The sequence below is a fragment of the Ctenopharyngodon idella genome, chromosome 11, assembly GCF_019924925.1.
Source record: "Ctenopharyngodon idella isolate HZGC_01 chromosome 11, HZGC01, whole genome shotgun sequence".
NCBI lineage: Eukaryota > Metazoa > Chordata > Actinopteri > Cypriniformes > Xenocyprididae > Ctenopharyngodon > Ctenopharyngodon idella.
In genome coordinates this window covers 12,812,566-12,834,333 of record NC_067230.1, presented here as the reverse complement: position 1 = coordinate 12,834,333, position 21,768 = coordinate 12,812,566, and the positions used below count along the sequence as shown (strand labels likewise).

Below are 21,768 nucleotides of genomic sequence, written 5' to 3'. Positions count from 1 at the left end.
ATGGACGTCTGACCTCGAGGGACTGAACAGAAGAAATGACCTGGAGAAGATTTCCATGTCAAAGAAGGTGGAGCCTCAGAGCCACGCCTACTTATTACATAATTGCCCCAAACCAATGATAGTTTGAAGGTGTTTACTAGACAGAGCGAAGATTTCCGGAAGCTTAGCTTTGGCAAGCTGTTTCAAACTCCTGAAACGAACACAATACGAACTTTGTTTTGGCCTGATTTTGTTTGAAATTAGCAGTTCCAGTTCGTTCTTCGATTTCACTTGAAGTATACTGGGGCCTTAATACTATAATATTAAATACTATAATATTTCAGTACTATATGTTTATGTTTATGTTTACATCAATGTTTATTAAATGCAGTCAATTCACATTCAAGTCTCATTTATGCAATTTTAAACATTTTCAAATTGCTTCAAAATTATAGTAAAATAATCAGTAACTACTACAATAAAGTAAAAAAAACATTTCATCTAAAAAATATTTCATTTATTTTTATATATTTGATTTGTTTCATTCTAACAACTGTTTTCAACATTGATAATAATAAAAAAATGTTTATTAGAATGATTTCTGAAGGATCATGTGACACTAAAGACTGGAGTAAACATGCTGAAAATTCAGCTCTTTGGCCCACAGGAATAAATTACATTTTAAAATATATTCACATAGAAAACAAACTATTTTAGATTTCACAATATTACTGTTTTTACTGTATTTTTAATCAAATAAATGCAGCCGTGGTGAGCAGAAGAGACTTCTTTCATCTTAGGAACAATCATATTAGCAACCCCAAACTTGTAAACAGTAGTGTATCACCGTGTCTACACCGGACACGACAAAGCGACCGTCGCAAATCCATTTGTTCTTTATGCCAGAAGTAGCTTGAGCACTTGAAGTACATCAGAAATAGAACAGGGCATCAGATTATTGTCAAGAATTTGTATTGTTGCATCGTGCCAAATTCAGTGTAGACAGCATCACTGATTATAATGGATTCTATTTGCTTTTGTTGCGTCGTGCCGCTCGCTTCTGGTGTAGACACAGTGAGTAAGTAGTTTTTAATTTAACTATTTACACTAATTTGATCCATTCAGGACAATTTGTGGACATTTTGCCACAAGGATGACAGACAGGCATTATTAAAAAAGACACTGCCTCTTTAGAAAAATAGAAAACACAATTAGTTTACAAATTATGCAGTTTTCTTGTTTTATTTTTGAACTTTTGATTATTTTCTCATCCAAATTTGTCGAGGAAGCATTGCCTCTTTTGCCTCCTCAGGGAAAACTCTCCTGCAAACAACAGCCTTTAGATATTCAGTCAGTGTTTGTACAACTAACTGTCTTTATGTAATGTCTATAAAACTTTCAAACCTTCAGAACTTGCAGTCTAATTTAATAACAGGGTAAAACAATATATTTCAAACAGCCTCGTTCTAGTTGAATTAGACACATCTTCCGCGCTGAATGTGCTGTACGTTTGATCTCGAGGGCCAATCCAAAAATTACAAGCATGAGTTGATGCGCCTCCAAAATTATCGCAGCATGAAACTGCTGATCCAGAGTTGTTTCTACATGGCAGGCATGGTCATATTCATAATGATAAGTGAAGCAGATCACAGACCAGCACTCTTTGTTACTGAATAGAGCTCAAATCCCAAAGCTTCATCCATTTCTGAGTGTTCGCATCTACAAGATCACTGATCCTTCTGTAATGAGCCTCCCATTCTCCCAGATGAATTAGATGAAAGTGTTTTGGATCTGTTCTCTCTGCATTGTAATCATTAGATTGCACGATTCAGTGCAGGTTTTGTGTTGTTGCTGTCATGTCAGCACAGCTCACACAGCATTTTTTTCTGACCAAAATATATTTCAAATATATGTTTAATTTGTGTTGTAAGCAGCATGGTTTACGGTCAAATGTTATATTTTATATTGATTTGTTTTTCTAAAAAATTTTTTAATCATTTAAATGGTAAATATATATACCTGTACACACACACACACACACACACACATACACACACATTTTTATATTAAAATATAAAAAAATAAAAAAATATTATTATATAATTGTATATACGTACATACATACAGTCAAATCAAAAATTATTCAGACATTTTTGATATTTTTGATATATTTTTACTAGTGGGTGCAGGACACTATAGTTCATTTATGTAAGTGAGGATAGCAAAATAAAGTAAACTGTGACATATTATACTCAAAAATTCTTCATACAGTGGACTACCAGTAAAATTGATAAAAATTTGGAACCAAAAATTATTCAGACACTTTGCCCTGACCATGTTTTGCTTAAGTGTTATCTGACATAATTAAGATTAATTTTTTCTGACAGGTTTAACTCTGAGATCTTGTCATATTTTATTATTTAACTATAGTGAATAAACTGAATTAATGAATGAAATGTTCAAGGTGTCTGAATAAATATGTTCAGGTATAAATATATACCTGTCCACACACACATTTTTATATTATTTTCATTTTAATTAAAAAAAAAAAATGTTTTGCATTTATTTATTACTTGAAAATATATAACAATTATCTGAAAAATGTGACGGAAACTTAAGTTATTAAAATAAGTAAATTTAAAAAGGTATTTTTATGGAAATATGTGTCTATATTTATAAATTACCAATGTATGTTTAGGTCATTTTGAAATATATCTATAAACAGTTTTGCCATGCGACACTGATTCCCCCCATTCTTTAGGACAGTGCAACCATGCAGTTCTGTGCCAACAAATTGGACAAGAAGGACTTTTTCGGGAAATCGGATCCCTTCATGGTCTTCTTCAGAAGCAACGAAGACGGCACGTAAGTGTTCTACATCGATTTATAACGCCACAGCTTTGTGTTAGCCATACGTACTGTGAAAGGAATATTTCCCATGATTCTCAGCACCCAACCTCACCCACATACTGTGAGACTGGCGAAACATTTCGCTGCTCTGTGGGAAATTTATGGGCTGGAAATGACTCTCTGTGTGCATACAGAGGAACAGGAAAAGGCCTTCTATTCTGGTGTTACCCAGAGTTCCCATCAAAGCCTTTTTACTTAAATGACCAGCGTATCTTAAGAAGAGCCGTGATCTTGTAGTTTGCCCATTTTGTCTTTCAGATCAAAAATACTCAGTGGAGCAACTAGCAAAGCTCTGCAGAGGCTTGGATGAGTCAGAAAGTGCTTAAACAGGTTTAGGGTGTTTTAATGATGCTCTTGGGTGCTGATGAAGGGGCTAATTATCAAATGTTAAGTAATCTCTGTTTATAGAACAGAAGGATCTTAATTTTTGCAGTTTGATAATTAGGCAAAAATAGAATTTAAGACCTATGGAGAGCATTTTTATTATTTACATGAAATGTAAAGAGAAATCTAAAAAACTAATGTGATGTCTCTAGACGTACTAACACTTTACCCGATGTTGTGTTCCATATGGTTTGTCAGCTTTGAAAATTAGATAAACAGAGCAGGTGGCAGATGTCAGTCTAAGTTTCCTCAGAAGTTTTGCAGTGCCTCTATGTGTTTGTGTTTCTGTTCGTTCTCTCAACTTGAAGGTTTACAATCTGCCACAAGACAGAGGTGGTGAAGAACACCCTCAACCCTGTTTGGCAGCCGTTCACCATTCCAGTCAGAGCTCTCTGCAATGGCGACTATGACAGGTAAGTAGTTATTTTTATGTTTTCATTGTGTGAAAATTATATATAATGCACCATTTCCGTCACAACCAACAATTTTGCTATTTATAAAGTTTTGTTAAAAGTTAAGTATAGTTGGTTACCAAGGAGTTAGTGCGCCCGCCTCTCACGCCAAGGATCCGGGTTCGAGACCCACTCGGAGAGGGGCGAGTAGGACCTGAGGGGTTACAGTGGCAGTAAATTACTATTGCGTCACATAATCAGCTTTATATGTGTGGCTTTTCTGATGTAGTAAACTTGCTCGGTAGCTCACCTGGTACAGTGTTGCACACAGTCTTTTTCCGTTTATATTTAGCACATAAATTCTACAACCCGAATTCTGGAAAAGTTTTTTTCAAATTTTTAAATTTGAAAAAAATGAAAACTTAAAGAAATTTTTAAATCACATGAGCCAATATTTTATTCACAATAGAACATAGATAACATAACAAATGTTTAAACGGAGAAATTACACTTTTATCCACTAAATGAGCTCATTTCAAATTTGATGCCTGCTACAGGTCTCAAAAAAGTTGGCACGGGGGTAACAAATGGCTGAAAAGGCAAGAAGTTTTGAAAAGATTCAGCTGGGAGAACATCTAGTCCAGAAGCGGTCACAAAAATTGTTTTGGAAACACTTTTTATTGAGAAAAAGGGATTTAACGCAAATAAATGTGGTGTCACATGACAGAATTAGCATATACATGCAGTGTCCACGTTTGTGGCTCCCGTTAAAGCTCCGTAGTTCAAAGGTGCATCACAAAGATGAGGAAAATAGTGTCTTTAAAATCTCTGCAGCTCGAGAAAATAAGTGGTGTGTCTGTCAAATTAAGGAAGACTGTTGTAGTTTTCAACGCTGACAGAAAGAAAGGTAAAATAAAAGACAGAAATGTTACTTCTGTATCTGAATAAATAAAAGTAGCCTACTGTCATAAAATCGTGATTCTGTTTTGATTTCATGATCAGAAGCGGTTCTAGGCCTCAGTTTAGCTAATGCAGACTATTTTAAAAAAAAAAAAACAAATAAACTTAAATAAATAAAATGTTTCAGTGCACAGCTCCAGCTGTCTCTGAAAAAAAAATCAACAGCGATTTGATGTTTTTGATCGGTTTGATGTTATTGAACTCTGAAACCAGAACGAATAACTCTTTTGCTTTGAATGCGTTCCCGGCCGCATCAAACAGCGACTGGCTAGACTGCATGTTCAAGGCGTTAAAGATTGTTGCAGTAAGCAAAGACTGAATATTTCACTGTACCAGTCTTTTTATGGACCCTAAACGTTTTTGCATACAGGACAAAAGAGCTGCTCTGTGTCCAAACCTGCGCTTCGTCAAAAAAAGGCAATAAAGTCCTGTCAGACGAGCTGCTCCACTTCACCGTCTTATTATATTTCCTATTTAATAACATATGTGAAAATAAGCAGTAGCCTACTGGCGACTTTCAATCGTCTCATTACTCTGTACATTTTACAAATATTTGGGATGCAAACTATAAGAATTTGCAATATACGCAAAATTATGTATGGAAACGGCTCAAGGTCAGAGTTTTTTTAGCGATATAGCAAAACTTATGCGACAATCCATTTTTTAGGGGTGACGTCATTATGCACACCATTTTATTGGTAAAAGGCCAACTGGTTGGAAACAGCCTCGAGACAGCAAATTTCACAAATATTTTTTTTGCGCTATATTTGCTTTGTTGATAAAACATTGCAAAAACTGGATGGAAACTTGGCTATCAGTTAGGTTTAGGGTAGGGTTTAGCGTACGTTATTTTCAAATGCAATAGAGCAACTTAAGCGCCACACACAGGAAAATTCATTGTCACCATACGTACAACAACCAACAGAATAAAATATTACCACATTTAAGTTCATCTCTTTCAAAGAAAATTAGCTCACAGGACATTTCACTTGGAAAGTAGCACGAAATGTGCAACGTAATATCATTTTGCCGAAATGTTGCCACAGGCACGTTCTTCCAATGAGCCTCGGTTGGATGTGAGGAAAATAAAGAAAAATCACGGTAAATATAATTTCTGAACAGAATATTGTATTGTGCATTTCCATCCAAGCTGTAATTTTGTAAAATTATCCAGAAGGTGTGAAAATATTATTTAGGTTTGGGAAATTAGTGTATTTAAAATGCTAGCCATGAAATTAACCTTAGCCTTTATTCCAAAAAATAGTCCTCCACAAATGAAAATGACATTGTAGTGGAAATGTTGTTTATGAACTGTCCTATATCCAGAATTGTCCTCTGGTGCATTTATAGTGCAAATATAAGTCCAAATATAGTGAGTGTAAAAAGTGTCTTTTAAGACTTTCACCAGCCCAAAAATGACTATTGTTTAAGAAACACCCATTTATAGACAGATGTTAACAGTTTTATGAAACAGTCATTATTTTTGCAATTACATTTCGTTCCACCATGGCTAACAGTAAAAATACATCTTGCTTATTGTAGTTACATTAGTATTATTTGTAAACTAATATAGTGTTAACAGATCCACTACTGGAGGCATTTTAGAATCCATTTGCTGGAGTTTATTAAACAAATCAGCAAGTCCAGAGGAAACAAACCAAACATTAAACAGGAAAATGTAGTCAATGTCCAGGCAGAGATCAAGAAACCCAAACAGGCAGTCCAACAGCAAACAAATCCAAAGACATCCAGAGAACAGTGAAAGGGTCATGCACATGAGACAAGATGGTAGTGATAGAAACACCTGGTATGCAGGTGAACTGGCAATACTTCACAGTGATGTCGTCATCTTCATCATCTTCTTCTTCATTGGTTTATTGGCAGTTGGCAAACAACTTGGTGCACAATGGCTACTGAGATGGCTACTGAGAGCATGGTTTAAAAATCTACAAACAGGAAGTGAACTAGTGACACAGGAAGTAGGAACTAGAGTTCTTGTGATGCCTCCCTCTGGTGGAGGGATGAATGATACACGGCTGAGACACTACAATAGTATTTATTAAAGGTGCAGCATGTACTATTGACAGCTAGCGGTTGAAATGGGTACTGCAGTTCAAATCCAAAATATTGGAGAGAGTTGTTTCCCCCTCCCCCTCCCGCTCATCCTCAGACTCAACGCAGGTTGCCAGCAACAGGAGTGAGCACAATTGACAATGTAAGGCAAGATGATTTATCCATGTTTTAATATGCTCCCGTTCACAGAGAATTTAGATGGATGCCGAGGCTTTTTAGGTTGGGTAGAATCTGTGATCTCTGACCCAGTTTGTTTGCTGGCTTCCGTGGCTAGAATATGCTGTGTTTTCCGCCAACTGGCAAACTGGGGTGTCGAAATACTATTGGATAAATTGGCAAGTGGGCGGGATCACACAGACCAAAACAAAAACAGACATTCCGACACAGAAAGCACATTTCAAAGCAGAACAAGTTTTTTTTATATTTTTGTTTAGATTTCATTTATTTTTATTTCAGTTTTAGTCATTTTAGTACTTAAACATTTATTTTAGTTCTATTTACAACAACAAGTGTGATGAAAAGAATAGGCCAGCCAGTATGTCCCTTTTAAAATGCTTATTCAAAAGAAGTTTGCATACCAACAATGGCTGAACATCAGATATAATGATGTATAATGTAACTAAAATATGTTAAGCTCATATGAGGTTGTGATCACGCCAGCAGATCGTCTCCATGGTTACCACATAAATCTCAGAGGAACTACTGAATATCAGTCGTGAACTTGACCCTTGCCTCCCTATATACTCCTGAGACTGCTATAAGCTTTATAAATTAATTCAAAAAGAAAGATAAAGAGAACTTGCCTAAGAACATACTGAGTACTTACAGTACTGCATGCTCTGCCTGCCCACCCCCCAAAAATGTTGGGATGTCCCATTGTTTGGGTCAGATATGGACAAACCCAACCGTTGGTTTAATTTTTTTTGATTAATTGGTATTACTTTATTTTACAGTCCTTTTCCCCATGTACATACTGAGTAATAACTATGTAATAACCCTGAACCTACCTCTAAACCTAAGCTTAACCCATGTAGTTACCTTATATTACATACAAGTGCACATACTGTAAAATAAAATGCAACCTTAATTGGTTGGGTTTGTCAGTATTTGACCCAAACATCACCTGAATTAAATACAAAATAAGTGTATTTTTAAAGCTTAGAAACTCAGCTTCTTAACGAGTGCTGAGTAGTCCCTCTAAAACGGAGTGTACCACCCGTGGGTGCCACCTAGCTAGGAAAAATTTGATAATCAGATTTTTCAAAACTACTTCCTTGATCAACACAAAATAGGTGTCATTTGAAAGCTTAGAGTCTGAACTTTACAATGAATGTATCCAGTTTGAATAACTCCTAAGTAGCAGTAGTTATTTGCTGATAAATAGAAGAAAAAAAAATCATAATTTATTAAATACTTTTTTGTACTATTTACTGCAATGTGTCAAAAGCATCATACAGCTCAGATAGTCATGTGTCATATGTCATTTGAAAGGTCTCACGGAGTAGAATACAACAAGCACAATTGTTTTACTGAACAGGTTTTTGTATGTGAAGCCCCGCAAGACCCATATTAAATAATATAGGGATGCTGCATTTATGTCACTTTTTTCGCTCGTAAGTAACTTCATGAAACATGCTTTGATTTTGGATTATGGCACAGCATTATTTACAGCAGATTATCACGATTAAAATGAACAAAAATCAACATAATCCAATGCGTCGATCACAAGATATTCCTCACGGAGTTATGACACATAAAATCCCACAGGCGCTAACATGATGTTTTTCGCTCTTAACTTCATGAAACATGTATAGATCATAGAAAATGGCACATCATTACTTACAGTGGATGCCCCCGATTAAAGTGAGTCCAAAATCAACATAATCCAATAACGTCAATCACGAGATATTCCTCATGGAGGCACGATTTTAAAAATGCCCATTAGTAAATGCCCATTGTTTCCAAATGCTGTAACTTTTGATTACTGTATGCAGCACACATCTATGGGAACTTCATCAAAAAAGAATTTTCATCCTATCTTATTTCCTTTCTGAGTTATTGCATGTCAAATAAGAAAGATATGTAAAATTATAATAAAAAATATATTATTTTTTCGATTTTATCAGCATGGGAATGTCCAAATGTAATCATTTTTTTTTTTTCCTCAAAAAATGTAAAAAGTTTTCTATTAAACGATACCTACCTTTTGACTCTCCTTGCTAGAGTTTTGGAGTTATGAGTCTTTACTTTTGTGCATGTCACTCAGAAAAAAACAACTCTAAAAATGCCTTCAGGGCTTAAAGGGTTAATACAGAACGCTACTTTGATGTCTTAAATACGAGATGATTCCGTATTATACATAACAGTTGGCAACCCAAAGCGAGGGTCACCACCCTGTCATGACCAATCAGCTTGGGGAACCAAAACCGTTTGTCACAAAATTGCGTTCTTGCCTGTGTGCTCTAGCTGCTCACCAGGGTTAATCTTTCATGACAGGCACCACGCTGCAGTACGCCACTGAAATGTGCCGAATGCCACGCCAAATCAGGAAGTGAGGCATTTCATAGTGCCTGCATTCAAAAAAGAGGGACAAATATCTTAAACATTGGTCAGTGGCAAGAGACTACCCGTTTGTTCAACCAATAGCAATAGAAACATTTGTAACAGTCATTATTTTTGCATTTCCATTTTCTGCCACTAAGGGTGCAAAAAAAAAAAAAAAAAAAAAAAGAAATGATGAGCTACAACTTATTGTTCACTCCAAAATAAAAATTGCCATATTAGTATTAACATATTATTGCCATATTAGAAATGTAGTCCTTGCAATAATAACAATAGTCCGGGGTGGAGTGCCCTCTGGTGGCAATCACTGGTGACTGTGACAAAATACATCATTAATACTCGCTTGTGATTTTTTTTAAAGCTTGTACTTGTCTTGTAAAAAGTAGGGGTCACTATTAGTAGAGAGACACTGCCAGGTAGAATTAATTCACACGCAACCGCTCTCTCACTATTGCATTAATATAAATGTAATCTTTACTGTGCTACTTTATCTGTATCTGATTTAGGACGAGCAGAAATCTGTGAGAAATATAATGACCCAAACTGATAAAATAAATGTATGTAGGAGCAATCAGCTTGTGGGCAGAGCTGTGTCATGCCATAGCTGTGCACAAGGCAACCCGCATTCTAGTCTCAGCTCGAGGTCGTTCACACAGAATGCATTTTGCATTCAAAAACGCAAAATGCAGGCAGTGGAATAGGGAAAAAACGCAAGGTCTTGACACACTTTTTTTTTTTAAACTTGAGCGCTGCATTTTTAGAAAGGCATGTTATGTGCGAGACACTAGCGGTCATATACACATCCGTCTAGAGCATATTTACATAGAAAAACAATGGTGCATTGGAATGGAAAAACGTGTTCTGTGTGAACGGCCCCTTATTTGTTCATTAATGACGTCATCGTCATCGACTAGTTGACGGTGACTCAACTTTAAACACAAAAATGTCGACTTTAGTCATTCAAGTGTCTAAATGGGACTACAGAGGTTTTTGGGGACGTTAACCGTCATCAGCCGAACAGATAAACTCATCTAGTCACTTTCACAGCCTCTTTGTGATTATAATCGTGCTCTTGCAAACTATTATAACTCGAACTTTCAGGGAAAATGGTTTTAAAATAAGGATTGAAAGAGTTGTCGGAAGCTTAGTGATGGTGGCGCTGAAGTCATGTGACTGTGGTGGTTTGTTTATAGCCTTTGTTCAGATTTTTACTTCTGCAGATTGCATTTAGGCTTCAAAATGTATAAAAGTTGTGTAAGAATCATAATTTTTTGTTGGTCACAGACCTTATTTTCTGCAATAATCCAAAATCCACTGGAAAAATTCTGTTTTTGTCAGGATAACCAGAGTGATGCGAACTTCTGAATTGGCCTAAAAATACATCACCTCTGCAGCACTCTATTAATTCACACAAAAGAAGATATTTTGAACTGTTTTTTGTCCATACAATGAAAATCAATGTGGTCCATTGATGTTATGGACTCCATTGACTTTCACTGAGAGTAAGTAAATGATGACAGAATTTTCAGTTTTGGGTGTACTATCCCTTTACCTCTGTGCTACAAATCCTGCAGCCTGTTTCATTTCGAATATAAAAATGCTTTCAGCACATCTCTTTCAGTATCCGGCTGTCTGCTCTGGCTCCTCATACTGCAGAGCCCTGGCACTCCACCTATCAGGCACGGCCATATCTTTGACAGGCCATACACATCATGAAAGAGCGCTAACAGCAGGGAAATAAACCAGGACAGTGAATATATATGGAACATAAATTACATGATGTTGCAATGCCACCACAGGCGGTTGACTTCTTTGGCCTGGGGGACTGTGCCGATCTGTGTGAACGAAGTTCCCAAAGCGGACAGTGTCAGTGTATCACCCATGCATTTATATAGATGGTAACAAATTATAGTTCCATTAAAATAGATCCATTTTATTCCAAGCTTCAAAAGAGTAGATATGAAACATCCCCCACACGTCTCCATGGTTTTATTCTGATCTCAGTTAATTTGAGACGGTAATTAAATGAATCACAGATGTTCTACTTTAGACTAAGAATAAACCTTGGAGAGGATATATGCCTCGTTTTATCTATGAAAACCTTAGGCTAAAGTTTTTCGGAATTTCTGCAGGAATCAAATTTTCACTGATGTTCCTCTTTCAAATGACGACTGTCAAACAGAGTTTGAAAATGCAACTCAAAATATATGAATGTTTTACCAAGAGACTGCCACAGTTTTGTAGTACACGCTGGTGTTGACATTCGGTTTGGCTTTCCAGTCCCACACAGCACGTTCATGCAACGCCTGAAGCGTCGAGAAACTCGGATCGACATTTTGGTTTGAGGTCAGTGCATGGGAATTAAAAACAGCTCTGGATTGTACCTTCAGCCTTAAATATCTTCTGCACCGCTCATTCCCCGCCTCCCGTCCTCTCTGTTTGGGCTCAGAGCGCAATCTATTTTCTTCTCCTCTGTTGTGAGGCTTGATAGACAGCTGCCTAGGGAGCCGTCTTGGCGGCTGCACTCTCTTACTGTCAGGGAACATGACGCCCAGGTGACAGATGCTCAGAGAGGTGCTGACTCACTACTTTGAAGATAACGAACGTCAAAAGACGCTACCGCCCACAATTCCGCGGAGGGAGCACTTTTTAGATGCTTTACTTCCTCGACTACAGGAGATTTTCTGATATTTTGTGTTAGCTTTGCCTTGCTAGTAAGGTGGGCAAAACTTTTGCCTACAAGTCAAATGACAGTGTTGAGGTGAAAAGTTTTTTAGATAGAGTTTCACTTTGTCAGTAAAGCAGTTACCCACTTAAAACAATGGTTCCTTAATTGATAGTTCCCAAAAGTGACAATTCTGTCATCATTTACTCACCCTCATGTGATTCCAAAGCTGCATGACTTTCCTTTTTTTTCTGTAAGGTCCAAAACAACATTAGACTCTGTTGACTTTAAATGTTTGGCCAAACAAACCCAAAATATCTCATTTTATGTTCCCCAAAAGAATGCAGTCATGCAGGTTTTGGGATGACATGAACGAGATTAACTGCTCAAGGAATTTACTGATATTTAGGGACATATTAGCCCACTCATTTGCTTACCCAACCAAAAAAATAAAACAAAAAAAAACATCAAGACTGCTCAGTAGAACTGAGCCAGCCACCCCAGGACATTCATTTGCGCTTTTATTCCAGAAACACTGAGCCCTCTGGGCATTGACTTTGTCAATGTACTCATAAGAATTATCCACATTCTCCATAAATGGCTGTAATGATTTGCGTGGGAGTTCTGGACTGTTTGCAGATAGGAAGTAAACAGGAACAGATTTTTTTGCCGGTCTATAGAGTTTTCTGAAATGCTTCTCAGTCATGCTAATGAGCAAGCTTTAGGAGACTCTGTTTCGTCTTCATTAATATGGGCAGTAGCTAGCTTTATTTATTTATTTTTTCAGAAAATCGTGTTGAAGTAAGCCGTTGAGCGAACACCTGCCACAGGATGCATTCGCCGACCTGTGCTGCTTTTGTTTAATTGTGACTGATGACTCAATTTAGGCCTTAGCATCGAGATGCAAGTCTTGCACAAGTTCCTGAATTATTTAGCCATGGAATCCCCCTGAATCAACACAACATAATGTTCATTATTTTCCTGGAAAAGGCTGATTTTGTCACTATTATGTGTTGTACTTAAAAGTGTTAAATGTAGGGTAAGATGAACACTCTCTAACTTTTAATTACCTGTAATTTTCTTTTGATAGGGTTAAGATGACATTTAGTTACATCAATGTTATTGATAATTGTGATTTGTGAATTAATATCATGCTGGATATTAGTATTTTTTTATGATCCTGTTATTTAATAATAAAATAAAACTGTTTTAACTTTTTAAATTAATGTCTGATATATGTTAGTTGTTCTGCAAAAAAAAAAAAAAAAAAATGGGATAAGTTTACCCAGGGGGCTTTTTTTGCTATAACAGCTAAATTAGCAAAGGTATCCATTTATTACCTTTAAATAGTATAATGGATGATGCATCATCATCCTGTACATGCTAAACTCATCTCTAAATATGTTACAATTTATATATTATTATTTTATGTAAATTAAGCTCATTATACAGTAGATACGAAGCCCACCACTGTTTTCCTGATGCAATTAATGATGCATTATTCCTGCCCATGGAAAGCAGGTGGTAAACTGAATTTTATAAAAATAAATGCTCTTGCACATGTTCTTACATTTTCTATTGTTCATGGTAATGATCAACAAAGTAAAAAATTATTTATCAAATAATGGAGAAGAACATTATAAGTATACAGGTGCACAATGAAGTCGATTGCACTTAAAGCATTTTAAAAAGCCAATTGTGTAGAGATGCTGAACACCACAGTGATATTGTTCGGGAATTATGCTGTTCAAATTGCAGTCAGCCTTTAAGTTTTGGCTGTGTTGGCACCTTTACCCGATTTGCATGATTCATTCAGTAAATCAGGTGGCAAAACAACACAGACAGTGCATGCAAGTTCCTAATGTTTTGATTTGTCAGACACACCTGGGCTTTTTTCTGTTTTCCAGAACAATCAAAGTGGAAGTGTATGACTGGGACCGTGATGGGAGGTAAGCTGATAACTGGCTTTTAATGTGAATAACAAAGAGTTTTGTGCAGTGATATTTCACTGTAGTCAATCTGTGAATCTTCTCATCCTTTTAGCCATGATTTCATCGGTGAATTCACCACCAGCTACAGAGAGTTAGCCCGAGGTCAGAGCCAGTTCAATGTGTATGAGGTGAGATGTCAATCTCGTAATTCTGTTAAATAATGATTTTTGTGTGGGGCAGGGGGGCGTTGCAGCATCAGCTCTTTTCTCACAGTGTCTGAAACGGTTCAATAAAGGATCCGGTCTCTCTAAACCAGTGGTTCTCAACTGGTTTGGCCATGGGACCCACATTTTCCCATGGTCATTAAGCCGCAACCCAAATTTGACCAAATTCCTAAAAAATTAATTATAAACAAAATAAGTTATAATAAAGTGGCATTTTGGAAATGTCTCAAGTTCCAAATCAACCATGGTTCCCTGAGAAGGGACATGAGACACTTGTATCTGAATAAGACACTATGGGGAACGTCATCAGCGTGACCGACGTCTGAAGCACATGTCTAAACGCTACAATCTCATTGGCATGCAACAGTACATGACGTCACTACTGGTGTGACCATGATTATTACTGGGCACCTGTAGGACACGTCATCAACTTCTTTGTCTGAAGGAGACGTGGGCAGGCCTACCTGAAGCATGGCAATGAGACGCAGTGTCTCATTCCCCTTCTCAGGGAACCATGGTTACATTTGGAACCCAAGACGTTCCCTTTTGAATAGGAACTCACACTGCATCTGAATAAGACGCTATAGGGAACAAATACCCACTACACCATGCTGAGGGGAGTGTCTGCCACATCAGCTGTGTTGAAGCGCTACCACAATGGGCAGAAACATAATGACTTAATGGACTTAACTGCCGGAGTCAAAAAGCTTCCCCAACTTAGACGCACCTGACGACTGTCAGTGAAAAGGCCAAAACCCAAGCTTCACACACTAAACAAGGAAAGGGAAGCACTCAAAGGTCTGGCAGTGTCAGTTTCTATTATACTAGACACCGCCTTTAAGGGAATACTGCCCAGGAACAATTTTATTTTCCTATTCCTAGCCCTAGTTCTTATGAGGGGAGCAAGAGAGATAACTCTACCTTTAGGACACACAAGGGGAGCCAGCTCCTCCCAAATTCAGTGAAGGAGCGCTAACCCCTTGTCAGGTGATGGTCCCAGAAGAGCGGAAGACACTTCTTAAAGACCCTCACTGTAGCGGAGAGTTCTTCTCCCAGATCCAACTAAAGACACACTAACAAGGGCAGCTGCAGAGTGGTAGCTACAACCAATCAAAATTGTTGTCTAAAGAATGGGACACGTCTAGTATCTCAAGACTTAAGCACTCTAGAGACCGGACAGAGCTATCCCTGGGAGTGGAGGACCTTACTTAAAACCAGAGGTGGAGGGTACTACTCCATCTCCGACCCTGAAGATTCGCTAACGAGGGGAGCTAGTGAAGTGAATTCACTGTCCTCACCGGAATGCTCTTGCAGGGAGAAAAGGATCCTACTTAAAAACCCCGAAACCCAAAAAGGGGGAGCATACTGCTCTAACCTAACTGAAAAGTCTGAGGGGAGCAGAGGACCCTATTTAAAGACCCGGAGCAGAGGGGGGAGGGTTCTACTCTATACTCAACCCAAAGAACTTGCATGCCAAATGGAGCTAGCAAAGCCACTTCCCGTCAGGTTCTAAGAACAGACTAAGCTTGCTGTCAGGGAGCTGAGGACCCTACTTAACAACCCGAGCAGTGGGGCGGGAACTACTCTACACTTGAACCCTGATGACTCACAATCCAAGGTAGGCTGGCAAGAGCTAGCTGCAACCACTCGAAAATGCTGTCCTCTGACTGTTGGAAAAGCTCTAAGGGGAGCAGAAAGCCCTACTTATAGGCTCAAGCAGTGGGGAGGGTATTACCCTCAACTCAACCCTGAAGACTTATAATCCAAGGGGAGCTTGCAGAGAGCTTGCTACCACTACTCAAATTGATGTCCTCACTTACTGGCTGGAAAGCTCTAAGGAGAGCAGTAGACCCTACTTCAGGACCTGATACTATAGGAGAAGGGTTCTACTCTACATACAGCCCTGAGGACTGCTAAACAATGGGAGCTAGCAAAAGGATGCTAGCTGCAACCACTCAAGCTGTCTTACGAGATCACAAGGCACCAGGGATATATCTCCTGGAAGCTACTGACTGAGACTCACAGCTTTGAAATCAAAGCATCAAGGAAAAAGAATTTCTTTTCCTCCTTATTACAGATGCATCCCTGTGGCAACTATAGCAACCATTAACATCCAATTTTATTGGCCGTGTGCTTTGTGGCATGGATGACTAGATCTTCCTACAACCTTCACCTTTGTATGGACAGCAGAGGGGACAGATTTATTAATAACTTTCACCTCATCTCACTCTGTATCCAATTCCTCAGAATTAGACATTCCACCTTAATTACATGAAAATATCAGAGCTAGCAGGAAGAGTCCGGAAGGAAAGGACTTCCCATCAGACTCCTCCCAAGCTCCTTCTACAACCCCCGTGATCAATACCGCCTTGCTGCTACGGTGGCCGCGGGCCCCGAATTCCAGTTTGCAGGCGCTCAACTCTTACCCCTCAGGAGAGAGTTAGGCATAGTGACCGCATAACAAAGCATGCAGGTCACTATGCCACTATGTCATATGCCTATGCATGCCAAACGTGCTCCACCTGTGGTGCTTCTGTCTTACGTGTGCATACAAACAAGTGTCTCCTGAATAAAAAAAAGTTGATGACATGTACTGCAGGAACCATGCTATACTCACAGTCGCACCAGAAGTGATGTCATGTACTGTTGTCGACTGGAGAGGCTGTTTAGATGTGCTTCAGATGTCCGTCATGATGTTCACCATAGCATCTTATTTAGATGCAGTGCAAGTTCCCATTCGCAAGGGAACTACAGTTACTATGGTAAATACACAATACTAACATGAACTGTTAATAAAAGATATGGACACTGATTCTGATGAATAAATTGAACATCATACCTGCATGCCCAGCTAACACACAATGTACCAGTTATGTCATTTATTGGTACTTTTTGGTAATATCACGACTTACTAATTGACAACGTAACTACGACGTTGCATGCTTGTAATTTAATTCACTCTTTATACAGCGCACGCCTCCGCATTAGCGCATTAGTCACTCTATTGTGAGCGTGCTTCTCGTGCATCTACTTTTAAAATAACGAACTTGAGCATGCAAAAGACACGGCATGTGAACGGCCCCTATAATGTCTGACAGGACAGGACAGTTCATTTTTCTGAGGTGAGAAACTTTTTTCGTAGCAAGATATGAAAATAAAGTTAGAAAAATGACATTGACATACAGCCTGACATCTCATCTGACAGGAGATACTCAATCAGGACATTGCATTTTTCTCAGGCACTCTTTATTAAAGTGTCTCTGACAGAAGAGTCAACAGCTTTCACACACGTCTTTCAAAATAAAAGCCATGCTTTGGAAAAAAAAACATGTAAAATTAAGTTTTGTTGTTGTTGATGTTGTTGTTTCTTTGACTACACACTTTTGGGTCACGACCCACCGGTTGAGAAACACTGCTCTAAACCCCATCTTTCCGAGAGCCTACTCTGCTCTGATTGGTCAAATGGCCCAATCTGTTGTGATTGGTCGACCGTTTACAGTGCGTGTCAGAAACCAAACGTGCCATTACCATATCTGAACTTCAGCTCCAAAACTTCCTCAGCACTTGATACACAGTGATACAAACAGTAACGATGTCGTCGGTTTTACTGTATCAATTCCAGCACGAGTCCTCATCCTTTGGAAGTGCATGTAAAGTGGATTTGCTTTGGCAGCACAGAAAACAGCGTCTTCTCGACATGTCGACCACACGAACAAAACTCTTCCAGTCTCAGGTACAACTACAGTGTTTAAGGGTCAAAGTAGACGCTTGTGGGCAGCCCACCTAGGTGGGCATTATACAAATATGTTACAAACCTACGTAGGTTAATGCAGCAAGTAAGACTGGAATTACTGACAACTTGTTTCGGGCAGTTCAGAATAGATTGTGTCGTTTGGGAGTCAATATCTCCATTTTTCTGCATTTTAACTTACAATCACACCACATGAAAAGTAATATCCTAAAAAGTCTAATAGGGGCACGTTTTATTAAAGCAACCATTTAAATCATTATTGGTCAGCAACAGATTGTATATCAAAACATTGTTAGAAAGATAATAATTATATAATTGGAAATATTTTTCTGGGTCAAAACGACTCAAGATGCTGGAGCAAGTTACATATTCCATATATGTCAGCAGCAGATCATATATCTAAAAAAGTTGTTAGAGAGATAACTATATCATTAGAAAGCAGACTTTCCTTTTTTATTCAGTGCATAAAACTCAAAAAGTGTTTCTGGGTCAAAACGACTCAAAATGATGAAGCAAGTCAAATACGGATGCTTTAATTTTTCATAAATCTCCCTCTAAATCCCCTCCAAATATTTTCATTCTTAATTTAAAACTGATTCCTCAATCTAAGAGGCACAGTATAAATGTTCAGTGCAGGAGTCCTATGTTTTTCTATTTCTAATTTTGATTCTTTTTTTATGGATATTTCATACTCCTTTCTATTGTTGCCAACCACCCCCATCCTCATGAAATGTTGCATGTACCTAAAAGTCTTTTCTTTGTATTTATCTGGTAACTGCTTAGACGGTACAGTCATTAAAGCACTTGGTAAGCATGCAAATGAGAATTACTATGACAGTGTTCCTGGGATTCTGAATTATTACAGTGATTTACCATTCCCTTCCCAAAGGATGGTATCTGATATTGCAAGCATTCCCAGCACTCCTACCTTCTAATGTGCTGATGCCAACACATCACCTAACACATTATAAAATATCTCATGGCAGATGAAGCAGTGATTCAGGTGGTCTGTGAAAATGCTGTTGAGAGCTCTGCAATCAGGGTTGATCAAACATTCATAGTGTCTCTTTGAGAGGTAGCGGTATACAGTCAAGGCTTAACCAAAAGTGTCAAGTCTGTTTATTGACCTTGGAATGAGTTCTGGTGTATTATATAGGGTAAGAATATTCCTCAATACGAGAGGTTGTTTTGCCTGGAGCATTTGTAGGAAACAATGTAATTACAGTGTAATAAAACATTTATTACAGTGTAATAACATTTTTATTATAGCACATGACCTTTTCATACATTAAAGAGTCTTTAAATTTACATCTTATCCATGTCTACCCTGTAATCTCACCTCTCAGGTTTTTTGTGAACCTGAAGGGGTGATCGGTCATGAGTCTACAGCGAACATGTTCAAAAACTCTTTTCATCTCCAGATCCTTGCATTCATCTCAGCACAAAGAGTCTATTTGAGCTATTGATTACTTTGTGTTGTGACATGAATGGGAGACGACCAGGGGTTGCTGGTTCTTTTTTTTCTGTACTTCACCCCTTACAGCTAAGAGGTCGCCTGGATGGTTCCACTTTCATTTGTGTGCTTTTCAGCATCATTATCTGTCTTATTCTTCCTTGCTCTGCCTCTTTCATTCTCTCTTCTCGAGACAATAATCTTGACCAAATCTATCTTCCCAGCTCCTTTTTGTCAATAAAATGGATAGCCTATCCAGCATTCCTTCATGTTTCTTAACAATCAGAATATATGTGGGATGCAATATACAGTAAGGAATCATTGTGATTACATAGATCGTAAATGAAACTGTCAAATAAAGGTAAGAAGTAAAGCAACACTACTACTGTTGCTGATAGATAGGGCAACACTTTATTATACACTTCACTGCAAAGCTCTTCCTGAATCGTCTGTGCTATGGATATAATACTATATAAATCTCAATCTGTATTATATATTATATATTACTCTTAATGTTGCTCCATTTCTACTTGAAGGGATAGTTCCCTTTCCACAGGGTTTCCCTTTCCACAAGGTTTAGGAGTGTGTTTATGGGAATGTTTGACCATTCTTCTAGAAGCGCTTTTGTGAGGTCAGGCAGTGATGTTGGCGAGAAGGCCTGGCTCGCAGTCTCTGCTCTAATTCTTCCCAAAGTTGTTCTATCGGGTTGAGGTCAGGACTCTGCGCAGAGATCCTCCACACCAAACTCGCTCATCCATGTCTTTATGGACCTTGCTTTGTGCACTGGTGCGCAGTCATGTTGGAACAGGAAGGGGCCATCCCCAAACTGCTCCCACAAAGTTGGGAGCATGAAATTGTCCAAAATGTCTTGGTATGCTGAAGCATTAAGAGTTCCTTTCACTGGAACTAAGGGGCCAAGCCCAATCCCTGAAAAACAACCCCACACCATAATCCCCCCTCCACCAAACTTTACACTTGACACAATGCAGTCAGGCAAGTACCGTTCTCCTGGCAACCGCCAAACCCAGACTCGTCCATCGGATTGCCAGACAGATTAGTGTGATTCGTCACTCCAGAGTACACGTCTCCACTGCTCTAGAGTCCAGTGGTGGCATGCTTTACACCACTGCATCCGACGCTTTGCATTGCACTTGGTGATGTAAGGCTTGGATGCAGCTGCTCGGCCATGGAAACCCATTCCATGAAGCTCTCTACGCACTGTTCTTGAGCTAATCTGAAGGCCACACAAAGTTTGGAGGTCTGTAGCTATTGAGCTATTGACTGTAGCTATTGAAGAAAGTTGGCGACTTCTGCGCACTGTGCGCCTCAGCATGCGCTGACCCCGCTCTGTGATTTTACATGGCCTACCACTTCATGGCTGAGTTTTATACACCTGTGGCCATGGAAGTGATTGGAACACCTGAATTCAATGAATTGGAGGAGTGTTCCAATACTTTTGGCAAAATAGTGTATCTTCTTTTGAAACAACATGAGAATAAATGATGGCAGAATGTTTGGACTATTCGTAAATTGTAAATTAGTGCCATTTATGCCACAACTAGTCAACAAAGTTTTTAAAATCCCAGTAGTATCCTAGTGTCAACATCCCTGGAGGCCCAAGCAACCGCATATAGCAACATGCTAAAAAACCTCAGCAACCACATAGCAACTCCTTGGTACTCCTTTCTTTTTATAACTGTGATACATTTTAGGGCTGACAACTGGAGAATTCATTGTGAACTCAGAGCAAAACTTTCATTTTCTGCGTTTTCCACATCTTTTAAATCTCATCTGTCTGAGCTTATTTTGATTTCTGATTTCTTTTCCAATGGCTCTTAGGTGGTGAATCCAAAGAAGAAGATGAAGAAGAAGAAATATGTAAATTCGGGCACGGTGAGTGGTGGCTTTTACCAATGTGAGCGTGTATGCGCATGTGTATCAGGGCATACGCTCGCACACGCATGTATGCACATACAGACAGAGCCTTTAATTATGGCAGTTTCCTGTGTTCGATTATGTGATGGGAAAAGCAAAGACATGCACAGTAGCTTTCAAATGTCTTCCCGCATTAATGAGTATCCCTTTTACACCCATGCTAATTAAAACAAGTTCAAAAAACAAGAGAGCTTTGCTTTGTAGCTGCACGGTTTTCCTTTGACAGGTCTATCGTGTTTAAACGCTTGTGCAAATGGCTCAATGTAATCAACAAATAGCGGAGGTTGACGTTTAAATGGGGAAAATAGCCCAGTCAAGACGCACATATTTGTGTGTAAGAGAAAGGGAGTGTGGGAGGATAGAGATCATGGAAGTGAATATGAAAGCAGGAATTTGTAGCACAGCAGAGATAATAAGATATGAGCAACATACTTTGATTGATGGCTGTGCCAGAGTCACCTTATTGCTCTATATTATGAGATCAGCCTGAGAACACCTCCCCAAGGGTCGACACTTCGCCCGCATTCATTCACTGCCTCGTTCACACCT

General features: G+C 38.6%; 1 protein-coding gene across 4 annotated transcripts in view; it reads left to right on the top strand.

Annotated features, from left to right (window-relative positions):
- Positions 1-21,768, top strand: part of cpne5b (copine Vb) — a 180,134-nt gene that overhangs the window by 116,541 nt on the left and 41,825 nt on the right. For 2 of the 4 annotated variants that reach the window (XM_051911629.1, XM_051911630.1), the window contains 6 exons: positions 2,741-2,844; positions 3,582-3,686; positions 13,833-13,874; positions 13,969-14,044; positions 17,703-17,813; positions 21,124-21,177. In XM_051911629.1, the coding sequence (XP_051767589.1) occupies positions 2,741-2,844; positions 3,582-3,686; positions 13,833-13,874; positions 13,969-14,044; positions 17,703-17,813; positions 21,124-21,177 (492 nt within the window). The remainder of the gene's footprint in view (positions 1-2,740; positions 2,845-3,581; positions 3,687-13,832; positions 13,875-13,968; positions 14,045-17,702; positions 17,814-21,123; positions 21,178-21,768) is intronic. The other 2 variants (XM_051911631.1, XM_051911632.1) reach the window with 1 other exon arrangement.